The sequence below is a fragment of the Bos javanicus genome, chromosome 17 (genome assembly GCF_032452875.1).
Source record: "Bos javanicus breed banteng chromosome 17, ARS-OSU_banteng_1.0, whole genome shotgun sequence".
NCBI lineage: Eukaryota > Metazoa > Chordata > Mammalia > Artiodactyla > Bovidae > Bos > Bos javanicus.
The window spans coordinates 11112022-11135333 of record NC_083884.1 but is presented as its reverse complement, the minus strand read 5'-3'; the positions used below and the strand labels follow the sequence as shown (position 1 = coordinate 11135333).

The window sequence follows — 23312 nt, the reverse complement described above, 5'->3', positions numbered from 1 at the left end:
ATCATTTAGTTCAACAGAACAACTGGAGAGAAGAGTATGAGGTACAGACGTGAAGAATCAGGCCTGGCTGCTGTTCTTGAGTATCAATGGGTGTGAACATGTGGACAAGGGAACCAGGAAGAATGAAATGCACAAGGGAGATAGTCATGCAATGGGATCCCCAAAAGTCCCAAGTCATCAAAAACTTCCAGTTTCTTCCTTATTTCATCTTGTTCTGCCCTCTCTCAGGGGACAATATTGCTTCAGCATCCCCAGTATAAACCCTACCTGTAAAAAAGAAAAATACCCTACCTGTAGATAGGGGGAAGAAGGGAGCTGGGAGGAGATGATGGGGGGAGGAAATGGAAGGACTGGGTCATAGACTCCTAGTTCTGGTGGAGGTTCACCTCAACCACACCCTTTCCTCTCCTATCTCATGCAGGGAGAAAAATTAACTCAATGGTTCAATCACAAGTTATCAGTTATGTATCAAATAAAATGTCCTTGGTTTGAAAAAAAAGAAAGAAAAAAGAATACCAAGCATCTCTTTCATTAAGACTTGCTCTCAGTTGTTTGTTTTTTATTTGTTTGGCTTCATCAGATCTTATTTGCAACATGGGGGATCTTTAGTTTCAGCATGGGAACACTTGACTGTGGCATGTGGGATTCAACTCCCCGACCAGGGTCCAACCGGGACCCCCTGCACTGGGGGCATGGTGTCTTAGCCACTGGATCACCAGGGAAGTCCCTAGTCTCAGTTTTAGATCAAAGAGATGAACCATTTTAAAATTCCACTTTCTCAAAAATCTGCCTTAATCCAGGTTTTTCCCTGGTAATCAATTCACCATCCTGTGTTCCCTCAGTCCTTTCTTTATAAATTGTTGCATTTCCCTTGGTACTGACTCATCTTTGAGATCTGTATGGAAGGAATCTTTTTTGACATTTCTATGTCAAAAGCTTTCACACTGTAAAATGAATCATTCACAGTTCATTCCTGAAAATTAGATACCATTTGCTTTGCATCTTGATTTGGTTGCATTATATTCTACTAAAAATAAGAAAACTTCTTCCTTTAAAAAAAAATAAAAAGCAAGGAGTAAAAAGAGGGAAATTGGATTCTGTTATGAAACAATTTGCAATTTAGGAATCTCTGCTTTCCTTTTATGAGCTGAATCAAATTATGGCCCAGGAAGAGTCTGTGATTTTTTTTTTTTTTTTATGTTGCTTTTGAGGGAAAATAACAGGAGTAACTGGGCTCAGTAGTAAAGAATCCACCTGACAAAGCAGATGTGGGTTTGATCCCTGAGTCAGGAAGATCCCCTGGAGAAGGAAACAGCAATCCACTCCAAGGTACTTGCCGGGATAATCCCACGAACAGAGGAGCCTGGAGAGCTACAGTCCACAGAGTTGCGAGGAGTTGGACACAATTTATCAACTAAACAACAATTCATCCAAGCTCTATACGATTTATTACTTCATTGATTACTTAGTGAATACTAATACCGTGGGGTCAAAAAAAAAAAAAAAGGCCTACTTTTCTCAGTCTAGGTGTTTGGTTACCTTTCTCAGTCTAGGTGTTTGGTTTTGGTTTTTTTTATTTTTTTTTAATATTTATTTACTTATTTGGCTACCCAGGTCTTGGTTGCTGCATGTGGGGTGGATGGGGGATCAAAACCGGGCCCCTTGCATTTGGAGCGCAGAGCCTCAGCTACTGGACCACCAGGGAAGCCCCCTCCCTAGAGGTTTTTTTAATCTAAATAAGGTAAACAAAACAGAAAAAGCTTATCACTTATACCAGCCATTACCAATAATTTGAATAAGTATTCTCACATGCTTTAAGTGGCAAGCACTCTATGTTTTAGGGAAAAAAACTCTTTGTTTTAGGGAAAAAAGGAGGGGCTGGGATTGGAAAGAGGAATTAAATGCTATTCTTTGTAAGGTTAACCGTCATGTTTAAAGTGGGAAATGATGGGGGTCAGACCAGTAAAGAGGTCTGGTTACAGCTCCAAATTGTAGTTAAAAGCTGCCTGGGAAAGGAAGCTATAAAAAGATAAAACTCCTTTAACAGCTACTCCAGATGATGTGTAATTAGATACCTGGGAAAGTTGCAAGGATCCATTAATAAGGAAACTTTGATTTGCGTCAGTTCCTCATCCCTCATTTCAAGTAGTTACTCGGTGGTTTCTGTGATAGTCTCAAAGATTGACCATAACTCAAGAAGCATGGAAGTGATTTTCTAAAACACTTCGTTTTTACTTAGACCTGGTCTTGGTTTCTCTTTTTTTCTCCTGTGTTTTGATTTTTCTTTCACCTTGCATGTAATGGGTTTTCCTTGTGGCTCCTAGGAAGTGGTAAAGAATCCACCTACCAATGCAGGAGATATGGGTCAAGAATGTCTCCTGGAGAAGGAAATGGCAACCCGCTCTAGTATTCTCGCCTGGGAAATCCCATGGACAGAGGAGCCTGGCCGGCTACAGTTCATAGGGTTGCAAAGAGTTGAACGCAACTTAGGGACTAAATGACTAAAGCGTAAAAAGTGTGTGTCGTGCAACTCAGGATCTCATTTTGGAGTCTGTTCCCCACTGCAAAGTTTTTCACTCTTTTAATTCTCTTGTCAAGATCAGGTGACTGGTTAATCTTGCTGCCTCATTTTTCTTTAGTAAGAAACTACCCCCAAATTGAGTAGTTTAGAACAATCATTATTTTCTTACAGTCTGACCATGTTATGGGGCAGAAATTGGGGCGGTTCTTCCACTCCTTGTTACTCTGACTGGGGTCTCCTGGTGGCTTTCAGGTGGCTCCTGAGCTTGTTTCATGGTTCCAAGACTCACATGACTGGCCCTTTGATAGGAACAACTAGACACGTGAGATTAGTGGAGCACGTCTCCCTCTCCACGAGCCCAGGGCTGCTCAACACTGCTCCAGCCAGCTCTGAGCTCCAGGGTAGAACCTGCTGCTCAGAGGAGAGGACAGGTGTGAAACTGAAAAAGCATGATTCCAGCAAAGCAGCCACAGGCCAGCCCAGATGACACACCCAACCAAAGAAGTGTCCAAATATCTGCAGCTAGATTCCACATGTATTCATTCAGTTCAATTCAGTTCAGTTCAGTCATTCAGTCATGTCCAACTCTTTGCAACCCCATGAACCACAGCACGCCAGGCCTCCCTGTCCATCACCAACTCCCAGAGTTCACTCAGACTCACCTCCACCGAGTCGGTGATGCCATCCAGCCATCTCATCCTCTGTCGTCGCCTTCTCCTCTTGCCCCCAATCCCTCCCAGCATCAGAGTCTTTCCCAATGAGTCAACTCTTCGCATGAGGTGGCCAAAGTACTGGAGTTCCAGCTTTAGCATCATTCCTTCCAAAGAACACCCAGGACTGATCTCCTAAAGGAATGGACAGGTTGGATCTCCTTGCAGTCCAAGGGACTCTCAAGAGTCTTCTCCAACACCACAGTTCAAAAGCATCAATTCTTCGGCGCTCAGCTTTCTTCACAGTCCAACTCTCACATCCATACATGACCACAGGAAAAACCATAGCCTTGACTAGACAGACCTTTGTTGGCAAAGTAATGTCTCTGCTTTTGAATATGTTATCTAAGTAGTTTAAATGATACTAAAGCCATAAGAATAGATGAGATTACTAGGAGAGAGAAGTTAGATAGACAGGGGGTCCAAGGGCTGCAGAGAAATCCAGTACTAAGAATTTGAGGCATGGGCATGGTCCAGCCAAGGAGATGAGATGAAGTGACCAGTCCCATCAGCAAGAGGAAAGCCAGCAGAAGATGGTCTAAACCAAGTGAAGACAGCATTTCAAAGAGGAGGAGTTATTTCCAGAATATCATTTGTTTGCAGTTGGCTCCACACTTGCAGATTTTCAATGACAGTGTCATATATCATATATATACACACCAACTAGATTGAAGGCCATTTATAGTCACACCTAATAAGAACATATTATGTGTTATGTGTTATGTTTTTCTCTCCAGAGAGAAATCATTTTTGGAACATTCAGTACTTCTTATTCTCCACATCTTTCTCCGCCTCTGTCATCACAAATGATTATTTGTAATTGCTTTTGTTTTCTCAAGGAACAAGATCAGTGTGATTAAAAATGGAAAACATTCTAATTCTTTGTCCTGAGGGTTAAGGAAGGAGCAGACTGATTATGAATCATTTGCTCAACTAGATATGAAAAATTACTTCTACTTATTTTTAAATGTTGAATTTACATTGGATTATAGATATGTAATATTCTGGCAACTCATTGGCACGTTACAGAATGAAGCTGCTCTGTGAATATATTCATCATTAGAACATATAGACCACATTTTCTTACTAAACCACCTTCTGTCTCCAATCCTGCCTAAGAAATCTGGCTTTCTGGCTCTCTTAAAAGATAAAGTGTTTTATTTACATCACCTTTCCTGATAAGAAAAAGGGAGAAGAAATAGATAAAATTTATCAGCAGCCTCAAGATATAGACATCCCGTCTCCATTCCTTTGAGCTTTTACTGGACATCAGCCTGCCAGTCTAATAAGGCAGCAAAGTCAACAGAAGTAGAAAGCAAAATATATTGCAGTCTTTATTCCACTGGTAATAACCATAAATTTTAAAATGCAATGTTGGCTATATCGTAAAAGGATTTTCTTGGTCTGTTTGCATAGCTGTATTTTATCCCATTCTGGACTAGTCTAGACTTTTTCAGAGATTCTCATTGTACACCAATCTTATTTACCCTAAAAATCTTTTCCAAAACATTTCTCCATCAAATTGAGCTGTATATATGCCAAGTGGCATCATTGTGTGTACCAAACTATAGGTTCTAACCTACAGTGAAGAACAAGGTAGTGTAATTCCTAGGAGTTGTGTTTCCACACATGTACTTTTTAGATGCAGTGGGACAGAACACTAACTGTAAGTGATCAAGGACTCATTTCAGTGGCGATGGGTATCTTGTATCTTGCCTTGGTATTGCTGACTCTCGTTCCCGTCGAGTTGCCTGGCCTGCAAACCCACGTGCACCTGTCTCCAGTGCCTTGGTCTATTTTACGGCCTTCTTCTGGCACTCTCTAATGAAAGCTATAAAAAGAAAATGTTTCCTTTCCATTACAACAGCAGCAAAAATTTCGAGAATGAAGCCACAAAAGTACTGCACCACATCCCAGGTCCTTCCTTAACTGTAAATCTGAGAGCAGTTAGCACCAGACCATCACATCAGGTCAAAGAGCACAGTTTCTGAAACCAAACGTTCTTTAGACTTAACATTTAAATCTGATTATTATGATAAAATATTAAGGTAAGAAGTAAGGTGAACACAATTTCTTAATGCCAGTTGGTGTTTTGATTGGCAAAATTGTTCAGTTACATTTATATCCTGCGCTTCTGGATGAACCATCTTTTTTATACTAAACTATAAACCCTAAAGATTGGGAACCAAGGTATATTTAGTTCAGTTTTACATAGTCTGGCACCAGGCCACATGGGAGAGCTATAGTTCTTCTTTTACATTTTTAAGTATTATGATTTTGTTATTGTTCAGTTGCTCAACCATGTCCAACTCTTTGCAACTCCATGGACTGTAGCACGCCAGGCTTACCTGTCCTTCACCATCTCCCAGAGTTTGCTCAAACTCATGTCCATTGAGTCAGCCATCCAACCATCTTGTCCTCTGTCGTCCCCTTCTCCTCCTGCCTTCAATCTTTCCCAGCATCAAGGTCTTTTCTAATGAGTCAGTTCTTCGCATCAGGTGGCCAAAGTATTGAGCTTCAGTTTCAGCATCAGTCCTTCTAATGAAAATCAGGATTGATTTCCTTTAGGATTGACTGGTTGGATCTCCCTACAGTCCAAGGGACTCTCAAGAGTCTTCTCCAGCACCACCGTTCAAAAACATCAATTTTTCGGTGCTCAGTCCACTTTATGGTTCAACGCTCACATCCATACATGACTACTGGAAAAACATAGCTTTCACTATATGGACCTTTGTCAGCAAAATAATGTCTCTGATTTTTAATACACTGTCTGGGTTTGTCATAGCTTTTCTTCCTAGGAGCAAGCATCTTTTAATTTTGTGGCTGCAGTCACCATCTGCAGTGATTTTGGAGCCCAAGAAAATAAAGTCTGTCACTGTTTCCATTGTTTTCCCATCTATTTGCCATGAAGTGATGGGATCAGATGCTATGATCTTAGTTTTTTGAATGTTGAGTTTTAAGCCAGCTTTTTCACGCTCCTCTTAAACCTTCATGAAGAGGCTCTTTAGTTGTCTTTGCTTTCTGCCATAATGGAGGTGTCATCTGCATAGCTGAGGTTATTGATATTTCTTCCGGGAATCTTGATTCCAGCTTGTGTTTCATTCAGCCCAGTATGTCGCATGATGTACTCTGCACAGAAGTTAAATAAGCAGGGTGACAATATGGAGCCTTGATGTACTCCTTTCCCAATTTTGAGCCAGTTCCAAAAGTTCCAAAAATAGCAAGGAGAGATAAGAAAGTCTTCCTAAGTGGGCAATGCAAGAAATAGAGGAAAACAATAGAATGGGGAAGACTAGAGAGCTCTTCAAGAAAATTAGAGATATCAAGGGAATATTTCATGCAAAGATGGGCACAATAAAAGAAATGGTATGGACCTAACAGAAGCAGAAAATGTTAAGAAGAATTGACAAGAATACACAGAAGAGCTGTACAAAAAAGATCTTAATGACCTAGATAGCCACGACAGTGTGATCACCCACCTGGAGCCAGACATCTTGGAGTGCAAAATCAAGTAGGCCTTAGGAAGCATCACTACGAACAAAGCTAGTGGAGGTAATGGAATTCCAGCTGAGATATTTCAAATCCTAAAAGATGATGCTGTTAAAGTGCTGCACTCAATATGCCAGCAAATTTGGAAAACTCAGCAGTGGCCACAGGACTGGAATAGGTCAGTTTTCATTCCAATCCCAAAGAAAGGCAAAGAATGTTCAAACTACCACACAATTGCACTCATTTCACATGCTAGCAAAATAATGCTCAAAATTCTCCAAGCTAGGCTTCAACAGTACCTGAACTAAGAACTTCCAGGTGTTCAAACTGGATTTAGAAAAGGCAGAGGAACCAGAGATCAAATTGCCAACATCTGTTGTCTCATCAAAAAAGCAAGAGAATTCCAGAAAAACATCTACTTCTGTTTCATTGACTACACTAAAGTGTAATGATTAAAAATATTTATTTACTAAAATGGCCACCCACTGTAACCATAATTTGAGGATCGAAGAAGGGAGAAAACAATAGAATATCTATGGTCATGATTCACTTAAAGATATCTAGATCCACTTCATATATAATATTCCAAGTTTTTTTTAATATAGAGACAGAAATAAGATATTACCATAATAAATACCGCAGTTTTCACTACCCAATTTTTCCCACAGCTTAAAAAACATAGCACACCTGTCTTAGTGGCCACATCCTAAACTCTCACAAAATTTTACTAAACCCCAAGTGAAGATCTCAGACTCAGGCCTGCCAGCCAGTTGAACCCCAAGCAGGTGGAACTTTTAATGGCCCCAACTGTTTTTCACACACATAAAATTCCTAAAAAGCCATGGTTGGTCAGAGGCCAATGGAAGGATTTTCCAGCATTTATTAATAGAAATTTTATTGAGTTGAAATAACAAAATTTCCTAACAAGTTGGTTCTATCACTCTCCTCTTTTTTTTTTTTTTCCCCCAGGTACAGAGCAGTTGCCTCCTGGAGTCGTGTTCAGGGAATTGGGATTCCCTTGGTCACAGCCATTGAGATTGTCTCCATCTGGATCCTTTCTTTTATCCTGGCCATCCCTGAAGCCATCGGCTTTGTCATGGTACCTTTTGAATACAAGGGTGCACAGCACAGAACCTGTATGCTCAATGCCACGTCGAAATTCATGGAGGTATGAATAGTCTAAAGGAAATTAATTAGGGAGTGGGAGAGGTCTTCATTTACCATCAGAGAGACTTGATATCACTACACTGCCCAGTGTGATTTATGATGCTGTGTGCTGCGTGTGCGCTCAGTCGTTCAGTCAGAGCCAACTCTTTGCAACCCCGTGGACTGTAGCCTGCCAGGCTCCTCTGTCTGTGGGATTTTCCAAGCAAGAATACTGGAGTGGGTAGCCGTTCCCTTCTCCATGGAATCTTCCCAACCCAGGGATCGAACCCAGGTCTCATGCATTGCAGGTGGAATCTTTACTGTCTGAGCCACCAGGGAAGCCTGGTTTACTGTTACTTGAGTCAAATACGGTAAGTCCCCTACAAATGAGCCCTCAAGTTGTGAACTTTCAGAGATGTGCACATGTGCCTGTAGCCAGCTGTCCTACTGTTCTACGGTGCTTTTTCAAGATACTACACTGTAGGATTAAAAATATTTTCTTTATATTTTGTTTTTTATATATCATTTGTTGTTTTTATATCTTATTTGTGTGAAAAGTACAATAAACCTGTTACAGTCCAGTACTATGTAACTTAGCATGTTAGTTCGGTACCTAGGCTGACTTTGTCGGGCTTATGAACAAATTGGATTTATGAACGCTCTTGCAGAACGTAATTCACTCATCTGTAGGAGACTTACTATATTATTCAATTGCACGAAAAGTAGATGTTAAGCCAGGGCTTAGCTTCTAGACTAGAACAACTACTCTGTTTTCTCTTTTGTAACTGTAGACACCACTGCTGCTCTGTGCCAAACAACTCAGAATTCTGAAGCTGAGAGAGATTGATGTGTATACATGGAGTGCTATTTGTTTTGAGAATAAGGAACACAGCACAACAATTTCCCTCTGACAGACACGTTGACACTTATTTGATGCTCCTTTGCGAAATGCATGTTTCTCACAAGTTTTTTAAAGGTAGATGTACTAATTAAAAGTAGAAGTCATTCTCATGTGTGCTTAGTTCAGATTCTAATATGATATAATATAAATTTTCAGAACTTTTTTAAAAAGCATTTTAGTGTAACAAATTCAGTTGCTGTTTATTATACCTGACCACATTAATTTTTATGACCAGCTTAATTACATAGCCTACCGTATAAGGAAGCGTTTCAAATGCATATTTCCTCTGCAAAACTAGTCCCATGAAGACCAAGGAGAAAAACTAAGAGTAACTATTTCTATTTCTCTTAAATCAGCATAATTCAGTGCTTTGATGTAAGTTTCACAAAGTCTGGTTCCACCTTTAATCATTTACAGACAATGTACAGTATGTTTTCTACCTTGGAAAATTCACAAAAATTAGTGGTCTTATGGTTGATCAGTTACCCTGCTTGGAAATTCTTGTTTTCAAATTAAAAGTGTTCATGAACAGAGCCAAGTTGGCGACCTTAAAATTAAAGTTTTCTACTGATCTACTGACTTTTTTCACTAAGTCAACATCCACAGTGAAAAACGAACTAGGAGAAGTGCTCAGAATTTCCATTCAGTTCAGTTCAGTCACTCAGTCATGTCCGACTTTTTGCAACCCCATGGACTGCAGCACACAAGGCTTCCCTGTCCATCACCAACTCCCAGACCTTGCTCAAACTCATGTCCATTGAGTTGGTGATGCCATCCAACCATCTCATCCTCTATTGTCCCCTTCTCCTCCTGCCTTCTCCTCCTCCTGATGCCTTCCAGCATCCGGGTCTTTTCCAATGAGTCAACTCTTCACATCAGGTGGCCAAAGTATTGGAGTTTCAGCTTCAGCATCAATCCTTCCAATGAATATTCAGGACTGATTTCCTTTAGGATGGACTGGTTGGATCTCCTTATACTCCAAGGGACTCTCAAGAGTCTTCTCCAACACCACAGTTCAATAGCATCAATTCTTTTGTGCTCAGCTTTCTTTATACTCCAACTCTCACATCCATACATGACCACTGGAAAAACCATAGCTTTGACTAGACAGACCTTTGTTGGCAAATTAATGTCTTTGCTTTTTAATATGCTGTCTAGGTTGGTCATAGCTTTTCTTCCAAGGAGCAAACATCTTTTAATTTCATGGCTGCAGTCACCATCTATAGTGATTTTGGAGCCCCCCAAAACAAAGCCTCTCACTGTTTCCAGTGTTTCCCCATCTATTTGCCATGAAGGGATGGGATCAGATGCCATGATCTTAGTTTTCTGAATGTTGAGTTTTAAGCCAACTTTTTCACTTTTCTCTTTCACTTTCAACAAAGGCTCTTTAGTTCTTCGCTTTCTGCCATAAGGGTGGTATCATCTCCTATCTGAGGTTACTGATATTTCTCCTGTTAATCTTGATTCCAGCTTGTGCTTCATCCAGCCCAGCATTTCACATGATGTACTCTACATATAAGTCAAATAAGCAGAGCCACATATACAGCCTTGATGTACTCCTTTCCCGATTTGGAACCAGTCTATTGTTCCATGTCCAGTTCTAACTGTTGCTTCCTGACCTGCATATAGATTTCTCAGGAGGCAGGTCAGGTGGTCTGGTATTCCCATCTCTTTCAGAATTTTCCACAGTTTGTTGTGATCCACACAGTCAAAGGCTTTGGTGTAATCAATAAAGCAGAAATAGATGTTTCTCTGGAACTCTCTTGCTTTCTCTATGATCCGACAGATGTTGGCAATTTGATCTCTGGTTCTGCTGCCTTTTCTAAATCCAGCTTGAACATTTTCAAGTTCACAGTTCACATACTGTTGAAGCCTGGCTTTTACAATTTTGAGCATTACTTTGCTAAAGTGTGAGACGAGTGCAATTGTGCAGTAGTTTGAACATTCTTTGGCATTGCCTTTCTTTGGATTGGAATGAAAACTGACCTTTTCCAGTTTCATGGCCACTGCTGAGTTTTCCAAATTTGCTGGTATATTGAGTGCAGCACTTTAACAGCACCATCTTTTAGGATTTGAAATAGCTCAACTGGAATTCTATCATCTCCACTAGCTTTGTGTGTAGTGATGCTTCCTAAGGCCCACTTGACTTTGCATTCCAGGATGTCTGGCTCTAGTCCAGTGATCACACCATCGTGGTTATCTGGGTCATGAAGATCTTTTTTGTGTAGTTCTGTGTATTCTCAGAATTTGGGCAGTGTGAATGAGCGATCTGGATACCTCTGACTAAAACGTTAGAAAAGAGGCTCCATGTAATAAGGAACTTACTGATGGATCTTGCTGGGTAAAAGGAAATAGGTTTCTTCACAAGAAAGCATGTCCTTCTTAGCAGTGAAGCTAAGAGTGGCTGCCCTTCAGGCAGGGGCGGGGATGCCTGGAGGGTTGCATAAACAGTACTGAGTTTGAACTGATAATTTTTTGGTCACACCCCTCAGCATGCAGGATCTTACATGCATGCATACTAAGTTGCTTCAGTCACTTCCAACTCTTTGTGAGCCCATGGACTTGAAGCTGCCAGCTTCCTTTATCCTTGGGATTCTCCAGGCAAGAATACTGGAGTGGTTGCCGTTTCCTCCTCCAGGGGATCTACCCAGCTAAGGGATCAAGCCCACATCTCTTACAGGTACTGCATTGGCAGGTGGGTTCTTTACCCCCAGTGCCACCTGGCTTCCCTGATGGCTCAGCCTGCAGGATCTTAGTTCCCTGATTACAGATCCCACCAGCACCCCCTGCATTGGAAGCACCAAGTCTTACCACTGGACTGCCAGGGAAGTCCCATGAACTGATGATTTTGTAGATTTCTTTTCAAGTCGAAGGTTTTAGGCTTCTCTTTCCCCCTGGTCTCTTTTTCTAATTTGATCCCCCTTCTTTTTCCAGTCTTTCCTCCTCAGCTTTGCTCTAACCTAGACTGGAGGGACCCACTCCAGTGTTCTTGCCTAGAGAATCCCAGGGATGGGGGAGCCTGGTGGGCTGCCGTCTATGGGGTCGCACAGAGTCGGACATGACTGAAGCGACTTAGCAGCAGCAGCAGCAGACTGGAGGGAGGGGTTTCCCAGGTGGTGTTAGTGGTAAAGAACCCATCTGCCAATGCAGGAGACACAAGAGACACCGGTTCAATCCCTGAGTGGGAAAGATGCCCTGGAGTGGGCATGGCAACCACTCCAGGATTCTTGCCTGGAGAATCCCCATGGACAGAGGAGCCTGACAGGCTACAGTATATGGGGTCACAAAGAGTCGTCCACGACTGAAGTGGCTGAGGACTCAAACAGACTGGGGGGAGGCCCCGCTGTACCCTTGATGTCATCAGTTCAAAAGAAATGTGTGATCCCATTCTGGACTGGCCTCTGCCAAGGAAGGGGCAGGGGACTCCATCCAGTCTCCTCCAGCAAAGGCCAACTCCCAGGACCCCCACAGCTGCTTCTGGGCTTCACACCCCCACCCGCACCCAGAAGGAGGGGGTACAGAGGAAGGGGCTTCTTCAAGGAGTGTGTGCATTGTGCTTAAACGAAGAGTTCTGATTTTTTTTGTTTGTGTTTTAAGTTCAGTACTAAGATCTTTCTACAGTGGGATGTGAATAGGAAAATATTTGTATAAACAGATCTGAATACGCCAACTCCTTTGAGATTCTGCACTTAACCTGAGGCTACAATTCAGTGGTCTGTGAACTTGAAGGAAAAGGAAATTACATGTTTATTTTCACTAACTTCTAACTGAAATTTATCATTTCCTTCTAATTAACTTGGATGTAGGCAACAAATCACAGTAGTGTTTAACAGAAACATGATGTTTTTTTTCACTAACATATAATCTGGAAATGTTATTTACATTCATCATTGGTTCCATATTCTGATAGAACTCATTAGATCTGTCATTTAATTTGTTAATAAACCCATATATTGTGATACTAGAATTTTCTTTTTCATATTTTTGTTAGCTACGTTTTGATGTAATTTGTTTCCATTGTATTTTATTTCATGCATTTAAAAGCATTATTCTCAACAAACTTATGGTTGCTAGAGGGGGAAGAATATGGCAAAGAGATAGTTAGGGAATTTGGGATCAACGTGTACACACTGCTATATTTAAAATGGATAACCACCAAGGACCTACTGTATAGCACATAGAACTCTGCTCAGTGTTATGTGGCAGCCTGGATGGGAGGGGAGTTTGGGGGAGAATGGATACATGTATATGCAAGGCTGAGTCCCTTCACTGTTCAACTGAAACCATCACAAAATTGTTAATCAGCTATACTCCAATATAAAATAAAATGTGTGTGTTTTTTTTTTTAAGTATTAGTCTCAGAAGGAATTATAGTCTTCACCAGAAATCCAAAGGGGTCCCTGACATAAAAATAGTTATGAACCCCTGCCCAGAACTTTTTTTCCTCAGGAACCATTTATAGCATATTTTAATAGACATGTTATAAATGCAGCCTACTGGGCCTCTTTCTATATTCAGAAACTCTCCAGTTTTTCACAGAGCAGTGTGATTATTTTTTACTGTGGGAACTGAGATATTGCAGGAGGCTGCATTATCCTTAGTAAATAAACTATCTGGAGAAACAGCATTAGGAAAGGAAAAGCGTTCTTCCCAAGTTGGTGATTAATTTAGTGGGAGGAAGAATTTAGCTATAATTTTCGAATTTCCATTTTTGTGGGGTATTACATTTTCTCCTTTAAAAAGACATAAAACTGAGTAATCCTGATATTTACAAATCCTGTCCACAGGGAGATCAGGTTCAACATGCCTTCAGATAAGCTACTCTGCCTCAATAGTTTCCAGGTGGCAAGTATTAAGAGAGAGAGGAAGGACATGGTTATTGATGGCTCACACTGGCTGGCTGAGGTCGCATAGCAGACATACCAGACAAAGGGTTAACTCCCAACAAGCAGAGCCCTACAGATAAGCCATTCACAACCTTCGCTCTTTCCAAACAAGACAGGCACGTTAAGAACACTTCACCACAACAGTCAGAAGTAAACCAGACACTAGCAAAATGCTGAGAATCACCAATAAAGATACAGATCCTTATGTCTCAAAAGGATGTTTTATGAGCTTTGAAAGGGAATTGTTTTTATTGATGAGGGTTCTTCCACTGTGTAATTCAAACCAACTTTTGTTTATTTAAAATATTAATAATTGTTAATAATTATTAAAATTATTTAATAATTTGGGTAATTTTAAACTTCTTGTAGCTGATTTACAATGTTGTGTTAATTTCTGCTATATAGTAAAGTTATTCTGTTATATATTTTCTTTTTCACATTCTTTTCCATTATGACTTATGAAAGGATATTGAATATAGTTCCCTGTGCTACAGAGTAGGACCTTGTTGTTGATCCATTCTATATATAATAGTTTGAGGCTGTTAATCCAGAACTTCCAACCCATCCCTCTCCCACCCGGCCTCCCACTTGGTAACCACAAGTCTGCTCTCTGTCTATGCATCTGTTTCTGTTTCATGGATAAGTTCATTTGTGCTATATTTTAGATTCCACATAAAGTGATATCGTATGTTATTTGTCTTTCTCTGTCTAAATTACTTCACTTGGTATGATAATCTCTAGCTCCATCTTGTTGCTGCAAATGGCATTATTTCATTCTTTTTATGGCTGAGTAATATTCCATTGTATATATATATATATTATATAGTATATAATATACATACATGGTGTGTATGTATATATATGGTGTATACTGTTGTATATTTGGTGTGTGTATATATATGTGTGTGTGTGTGTGTGTGTGTGTATACCACATTCATCCATTAATAGACATTTAGGTTGCTGTTATGTCTTGGCTATTGTGAATAGTACTGTCAGAATAATATTAATTCAATTTCTTTGTGTGCTGTTATAAAAAGCAACACACAGCACACAACACACAGCTAAACCAGAAACTACATGTTTGGACTTTTCAGTTTGGTTGAGTTTTGAGCACGACCTCCAAGCCCATTACCACCAGCAGAGAGCATGAATATACAAACATAGCTGTAAGCATGGAGACGTTGAAGCCACCAGAGGCTTTGTGCAGCAAACTTGCCTTATAATGCTCTTCCTCCTCTCTCCCTCCTCTCCTCTTTCCAGTTCTATCAGGATGTTAAGGACTGGTGGCTGTTCGGGTTCTACTTCTGCATGCCCCTGGTGTGCACTGCGATCTTTTACACCCTCATGACTTGTGAGATGTTAAACCGAAGGAACGGCAGCCTGAGAATTGCCCTCAGTGAGCATCTGAAACAGGTAAACCTGATAAGGTCATGACGATCTGGCCAAGACTGGTTTGTCCTTGACAATGAAAGGACTATGGATACTGTGTTTTGCGGATTTAGCCTGATTTCCTAAAAATTTAAATGCTGTCTTACTTGTCTGTATGCCTTGTTTTCTTTAGAGTATTGAGCATTTCTCCAGTGAAGTCAGGATCCGACCTGTGAAACACACGGCCCTGGGGGCAGGGCCCAAATAGAGAGGAACTATTGGTTAATTTTGCCAAGAGTATCTATCAAACGTGTGTTTGTGATTAGTAGTACATTAAACTGGGCTTGGAATTATGCCAGGACTATAAAAAAAAAAAAAGAAAGAAACACATGACTTTCTCCCTAGCAGGCTTTGCAGTCTTGTTGTGGAAATAAAACACAAACATGAGATAACTGAAAAACAGAATCACAAGGTGTGGTAAAAAGTAGCTTGTGCTATAGAAAGCCAAGGAGGATATGAGATAAAGTCATGAAAAAACTGTTCATGCATGAGGAGGATTGAACTGTTCCTGATGGGGGTCTAGCTAGAACACACATGAGTACCATGCATTTGAGGAGTAGGAAAAGGAGACAGACGTCATGAGAGCAACATCTAAGGTATGACTCATGGAAAGAAATGGGATTGGGTACATAAGAAGTCGCATTCTGGAAAGCCTAAAGTCCTAGAAAAAATCGGAACCTGTCAGTAGGAGGCTATCTGTTTCTCCCAGGCAGCGAACAGGACGGATAAAGCTGTGAAGCTTCTGTTTGCTGACTCTGTGACACTGGGCAATTGCTTTCTCTCTCTGAACTTCTAGTTTTTTGAAAAATGTATAAAATAATATCTTCCCTTTAAGATATTTATTTATTTGACTGTGAGATCTAGTTTCCTGACCAGGGATCAAACCCAGGCCCCCTGTATTGTGAGTGTCTTAGCCACTGGGTCACCAGGGAGGTCCCACCTGCACTTTTCTGTACAAATACTAACTCAATTTTGAGTCTTAAATTTTTTAATGAAATGTATATAATAGTACATCAAAGGGATTATGTAATGCATGCACAGTGTCTGATAGAACCCAGCTGATACTACGTAGTCAGATACTGTTGATATATATTAATTCAAAGAGTAAAACCAGGACTGTGGGTAACTTCAGTTTCAACAAACAAGTATGTAAAGACGACCAGCCACACCAAAAGTCAATATGAGTTGTTGATGGAGCCTGGATAACTACCCTGTGTGATTGCCATACACGAGCGCCAGTCTTAATCGGCAACTCTTTTTGCCCAGAGTACCGATTTTTTTGAGCCTCAATTCATTATCTTAAACTGGACACAATAATATATGAATCAGTATTATTATTGAGAATCAAAGGAATTAACACGCATTCACATACTTCATAAAAATCTAACTGTTATACAAATGGTAGCTATTATCCTTTATTAAAATTTAACAGGAAACTTATCTTGAGAAACTTTGGCATGACATCATCCAGGCATGAAAGTTCAGAGTACTCCAGATGTGAAACATATTAAGCTGTTATTACCTTTCATTCCTGCAATAGAGGTAACTAATTAGAATAGATTTGTGGAAAATGGTGTTTCTGAATGTCGATTTTTGCATTAGCACCACAATTGAGCCTATTCAAGCTATGAGTGACACCTGCTCTGAAAATAATTAAACAGGGATTGGGAGCAATAAGATGCTGCTGCTTCACATTTTCATAGCATTTTTTAAGTTCCCAAAGAGCATTTCCATGTCATTTTGGTATTTGATTCCTCCAAACACGCTGTGAGATAAGCTAGACAGGCATGTACCCTTATTATACGGGTGTTTAAGAGACTAACGCAACCAAATGGACATTAGAATCCAAAACTTGGTCCCCATGCAATAGACATTCCCTTGCATCCCACTCAAAGGTCGAGCAGGTTCTGACTGCAGGAGAGCAAGCCTGGCTGGGAGGGCTTTGGGGTTGGAGGGTGGCAGGGGGGCTAGCTTAGAGTGAAAACCCTACCACCCCATCCAAGTCCAACATGGCTCTTGATCCTGCTTCTGGTATGTTTTTCTAGAAATTCTCTTCACTATACCTTTATCAGTTAGGGGTTGTGTTTGGATGCTGAGTGCAGAAAATCTTCCCAGGTGGCTCAGCGGTAAAGAATCTGCCTGCCAACGCAGGAGAAGTGGGTTCAATCCCTGGGTCAGGAGGATCCTCTGGAGGAGGAAATGGCAACATTCTCCAGTATTCTTGCCTGGAGAGTCCTATGGACAGAGGAGCCTGGCAGGCTACAGTTTATGGGGTGGCAAAGAGTCAGACACAACTGAGTGACTGAGCACAAATGTGAACAGAAAACTCAAAATAACAGGGAGTAGGCCAAGTAGGGGCTTATCTGTCTCCCGTAGCTTATCTGTCTCCCGTAGCTTATCTGTCATCAGCTCAGTGGTCATGGGACTCAAGAAGCCAGGGTTCTGCTCCTGTGCTTGCCTTTCCTTTATTATTGGAAGATGGCAGCTACAGCTCTGCCCTTAGACCTCCTTTCCAGGCAGCCAGAAGGGGAAGGATACAGATCACATTAGCGTGTGTGCACCGAAGGAGTAGCCCCCATGTTTAAGTAGCTTTTCCAGAAACCCCACATGTCTATGGCATTACCACTCTGAACACGCCTGATCTCGTCAGAAACCCCACACAATGGGTTCTACCTAGCGTAATCAATAAGATCTCTGTGCATGAGGAAGCCAGGCTCCTCTGCTGCCGTGACAAAATCAAGGATCTGACTGATAGTAAGGAAAACTCAGAAGGATGGATATTGATTAACCAAATAGCTGACTGTCATGTGGCAAAGTATTAATATTGTCTTTTAAAAAATTATCCTCTTGCAGACTTCCCTGGAGGTCGAGTGGTTAAGACGCCACACTTCCGCGGCACGGGGCTCGGGTTCAATCCCTGCTGAGGGAACTAAGATCCCACATGCCATGTGGCATAGCCTAAACAAATAAATAAGTTTACCCACTTTGAGGATGTGCTCCAAAGAGATAGCCTCTCCCCCAATACGCTCCTCTCTACACTTTCTGTGTACACAAAATGGCCCTTTAAAATGATCCCCCATTCCTGTGGATTAATAAATAAAGGAATCCTTTATTGTTCTCAATACAGTCAGTTTATACATTCTCTGAAGCCATAGCCAGCTAGCTAGCTAACTCAAAGATTAAAGAAATCCCAGTTCTTGGGGCTAAAGCCACAGTTTGTGATAACTGCCCTGAGATCTTTTTAAATAGCTCTATCAATCACGTGGGTTTATTGCAGGCTCCCCCTACTTAATGCTGTATGCCCTGGATTGAACCAGCCTTACCCTTCCAAATCCTGTTTTCAATCACTTTTATTTTGACATTAAGTGATCCCGGTTACAGACAAGTTGTATTTTATGTTCCCAGTTGGGCTTCCTAATGCCATTCCCTGTAATACTCAAATACAGGGCACCCAAATGACTAGCTGCAGATAGTTCGTAACATGGTTTTACTGATCCTGTGCAGACCCCAAAGCATGTAAACCTGCCACTGGAGTCAGGCCAGAATCAGCATGTCCCCGTTTTTCCAACTGTCTGTGCTGATAATTCTTTACCCTCAGGTGGCGCTAAGTGGTCAAGAACCCACCTGCAGATGTAGGCGACAAGAGATGTAGGTTTGATCCCTGGGTCAAGAAGACCCCCTGGAGAAGGAAATGGCAACCCACTCCAGTATCCTTGCCTGGAGAATCCCATGGACAGAGGAGCCTGGCGGGCTATGGTGCATAAGGTTGCAGAGTCGGCCAGAACTAAACTGACTTAGCACGCTCGCACTCTAAAATACAATAAAAAAAAATACATTATTTGCAAACAATGTATCTTTGAAAACTACCTGTCATTAAAAGAATTTTAAAAGCCAAAAAAATCCGAATGCCAGCTTTCTCCAAGATCAAGAAATGGAGAAAACACGTTGTTATTCCTTTTCCTTTTCTGTTTTGTACTCCTATTTTGTTTTCCAAACATCTTTGTAGACTTGTTCATTGTTTGGAAAATCCCATGGATGGAGGAGCCTGGTAGGCTGCAGTCCATGGGGTCGCTAAGAGTCGGGCACGACTGAGCGACTTCACTTTCACTTTTCACTTTCATGCATTGGAGGAGGAAATGGCAACCCACTCCAGTGTTCTTGCCTGGAGAATCCCAGGGACAGTGGGGCCTGGTGGGCTGCCACCTATGGGGTCGCACAGAGTCGGACATGACTGAAATGACTTAGCAGCAGCAGCATGCCACACAGCTTACAACATCTTAGTTCCCCAACCAGGGGAACTGGTTTCAGGCTAGATTGAACCCAGACCCTCAACAATGAGAGCCAAGAATCCTAATCACTGGACCACCAGGGAATTTCCTAGATTTGTCCCATTTTGTTATTATGGTAGGGTCAGTCACCTTGACTAGCATGCTATCATTAATGCAGGTGAATTACCTGTTATGGAGACTTTTAACTAACCTTCCCCTCCTATGTTTGACAGACATACAAATACACAGACATACAGACCCAGTCACAGTGTTGGCTCAACCTCAGCCCGTCCTCCCCTCTGCCCACCATCGAACCTTTGACCTGGCCCTAATAACCAGCCTGAGGCTACCATGCTTCCTGGCAGCTGCCCCAAAAGAATCACTAACAACTCCTTGCTTAAGCCAATTGGACTCCAAACCTTATCTATTTTTTTATTTGGCCGCACTATGCTGCATGTGGGATCTTAGTTCCCCGACCAGGGATCGAATTTATGCTTCCTGGAGCAGAAGCTCAGAGTCCTAACCACTGGACCAAGGGAGTTTCCTGGACTCCAAATCTTGATGAGGTAGAGGGTGGTGAGGTGGGCTGCTCTGGCTCTTCTTTGAGTACTCTGTCCCAATCTACTACTTGTTTTTAATTGGAGTATAATTGCTTTACTATGTCATGTGGAAACTAACACATTATACTACTTCCTTTTGTGTATCTCCCTTCGCTAGTTGAAAAACACTAAACTTATTGTATTTTTTTCTCTCACTTTTGTTTAGCGTCGAGAAGTGGCAAAAACAGTTTTCTGCTTGGTTGTAATTTTTGCTCTGTGCTGGTTCCCTCTTCATTTAAGCCGCATTTTGAAGAAAACCGTGTATGATGAAATGGACACGAACCGATGTGAATTACTTAGGTATGATCCTTTGTGCTCAGAAGGAAATTGAAGTTTCTCTGATCTCACATTTCTAAGACTTTTACAAAACCACCTGTTCTATACTCACGTGAGCTCTGGAAATTAAATCTTCTAAGTTGATTGTTTTTCTTTAGCTGTCACAGCCCATAACCAACCTTAAAATTTTGTGCAAGCCCTATCAATAATTTTGCTGCTCCCCTCCCGGGTTAAGCAAGTGGTGGGTATATCTGCACATGTCCTGCAGAACTGAAACTGCCATTTAAACAAGGGCTTTGAAAATAATTTTGACTGCTACCTCTGAGAAATGTCTCCTGGGCAAGAAAAATGCTTATTTTAGAGATAAATGCTAATTAGGTTTTAAAACATGATGTTCTAATTTATCTCTTCTATTTCCTTTTGCTCAAGTTTCTTGCTGCTCATGGATTACATCGGTATTAACTTGGCAACCATGAACTCATGTATCAACCCAATAGCTCTATATTTTGTGAGCAAGAAATTTAAAAATTGTTTCCAGGTAAGTATTTCTTTTAGCAAGAAGATCTTTTTCATAATAATTATTGGCATTAATGATTGATTATATGTGATGGTTGTTGCTGTTGTTGTAGTCATTCCAGTTCAGTTCAGTTCATTCACTCAGCTGTGTCCAACTCTTTGCGACCCCATGAACTGCAGCATGCAAGGCCTCCCTGTCCATCACCAATTCCTGGAGTTCACTCAAACTCACGTCCATCGAGTCAGTGATACCATCCAGCCATCTCATCCTCTGTCGTCCCCTTCTCCTCCTGCCCCCAATCCCTCCCAGCATCAGGGTCTTTTCCAATGAGTCAACTCTTTGCATGAGGTGGCCAAAGTACTGGAGTTTCAGCTTTAGCATCAGTCCTTCCAGTGAATGCCCAGGACTGATCTCCTTCAGAATGGACTGGTTGGATCTCCTTGCAGTCTAAGGGACTCTCAAGAGTCTTCTCCAACACCACAGTTCAAAAGCATCAATTCTTCAGTGCTCAGCTTTCTTCACAGTCCAACTCTCACATCCATACATGACCACTGGAAAAACCATAGCCTTGACTAGACAGACCTTTGTTGGCAAAGTAATGTCTCTGTGTAGTCACTTGGTCGTGTCCAATTCTTTTGTGACCCCATGAACTGTAGCCTACCAGGCTCCTCTGTCCGTGGGATTTTTCCAGGCAAGAATGCTGGAATGGGTTAGCGTTTCCTACTCCAGGGGATCTTCCTGACCTAGGGATCAAAATTGCATCTCCTAAATTGGAAGGTGGATTCTTTTTTTTTTTTAATCGGATGGTCATTGCTTTACAATATTGTGTTGGTTTCTGCCATACATCTGCCACAAGTATCCATATGTCCCTGCCCTCCTGAACCACCTGCCACCTCCCTCCCCATCCCATCTCTCTAGATTGCCACAGAGCACTGGCCTGAGCCCCCTGTGTCACACAGCAAATTCCTACCTGGCAGGCAGATTCTTTAGTGCTGAGCCGCCCATATGCAATAGTATATAATAGCAAATTCAATTGTTTTCATTTAATTAGAATTCTGTTTTTCTCTTCTGTCTTTTCTCTATTTTTATTTCTAATAGAGTATAAATGCTTTATTAGTTTCTACTGTCCAGCAACGTGAATCAGTGATACATATACATTTTATATATGTATATGTCTTTTATATATATATCCCCTTTATATATATATATATATATCCTTCCCATTTATATATATATCCCCTTTTATATATATATCCCCCTTTTATATACATATATCCCCTTTTATATATATATATATATATCCTTCCCATTTAGGCCACCACAGAGCGCTGAGGAGAGTTCCTATAGATTCTCGTTAGTTCTCTATTTTATACATGGTATCGGTGATGCGTATATGCCAATCCCAATCTTCCAGTTCATCCTACCACCTCCCTGTCCCCCTTGGCATCCTTAACGTTGTTCTCTACATCTGTGTCTCTATTTCTGCCTTGTAAGCAAGTATTTTTTAAGAACAGCCAACTGTGTGTATTAGATATCCCACAGGCATGGCTCATTCCAGTTGTAAATAGCACTTTCATCAGCTGAACTTTTCAGAAGAGAAATGAAAATCACAATAGTACTTTTATCGGCTGAACTTTTCAAAAGAGAAGTGAAAATTACATTTTGTTACCCAGAAAGAGCATCAAATTGTCAGCATAACAGAAAAGCAATATATATTCAAACAACATACTCAAAAGTTAAAATAAAAAGAATTAATTTAGTAGCATGCCACTTTAGTATCATGCTTTGAAAAGAAATATTCCAAGTTGAGCTCCAAGGCCAACAGAATAGATTAAACTTATTCATGCCTTACATAGCCTTAGACTTTTAACTATAGTCTCAATAAAACATAAACTCATTGTTAAGAAAGCTCTTGCTAAATGCTACTTAATAGTATACTTCATAATAGTCTTTTCAAGAAAAGTAAATGTTTATGGCTCTGGAAATCTGAACTAATGTAATTTAATTCAAAATCAGTTTCCTTCCGTTCTTCAGACCTCCTTGTAGCTAAGCCAACACGTGTTCTCCAGAAGTTCCAAGCACTTCTCATTGAGGTATTATTTTTCCAGTTCCTAGAGTGATTTTAGCATAGAATTAGTCCTAAGTGGAATCCGCTGATTTTGGCCAGGATGTTTAACTTCATTTTATGGTGCATATTAGGAAGAGTAGCATAGAGTTCAAGGGTGCAGGATCTGGACGTGAACAGTCTTGATTTACATCCCAGCTCTGCACTAGCTATCTAAAACCAGATCCAAGTGGGGCCACTCCTGCTTCCTCAGTTTGTCCATCAGTAAATCAGATGCTGCATCTGTATCTGTATCAGATACTGACTGTATCTATCTCATAAGGTGGAATAAGTGGGTTCGGTGCTTGAGACAACAGAAAGTGCTCGGTATGAGTTAATCAGTATTAGGGAAAGAAGAGAAGAAAAACACAAGTGAATACCTTCGTGACTCCTGCAGTCTAAAAGGAGACAGATATTAACCAGAGAATCACGGGCATCAATAAAACTTGGTATGGAAGTTCTTACTG

The 23312-nt window shown here is 41.0% G+C and overlaps 1 protein-coding gene across 1 annotated transcript in view; it reads left to right on the top strand.

Moving 5' to 3' along the window:
• Positions 1 to 23312, top strand: part of EDNRA (endothelin receptor type A) — a 72676-nt gene that overhangs the window by 45683 nt on the left and 3681 nt on the right. Inside the window, exons 4-7 of the mRNA XM_061384051.1 lie at positions 7690 to 7888; positions 14914 to 15066; positions 20115 to 20248; positions 20654 to 20762. Coding sequence (XP_061240035.1) covers positions 7690 to 7888; positions 14914 to 15066; positions 20115 to 20248; positions 20654 to 20762 — 595 coding nt within the window. The remainder of the gene's footprint in view (positions 1 to 7689; positions 7889 to 14913; positions 15067 to 20114; positions 20249 to 20653; positions 20763 to 23312) is intronic.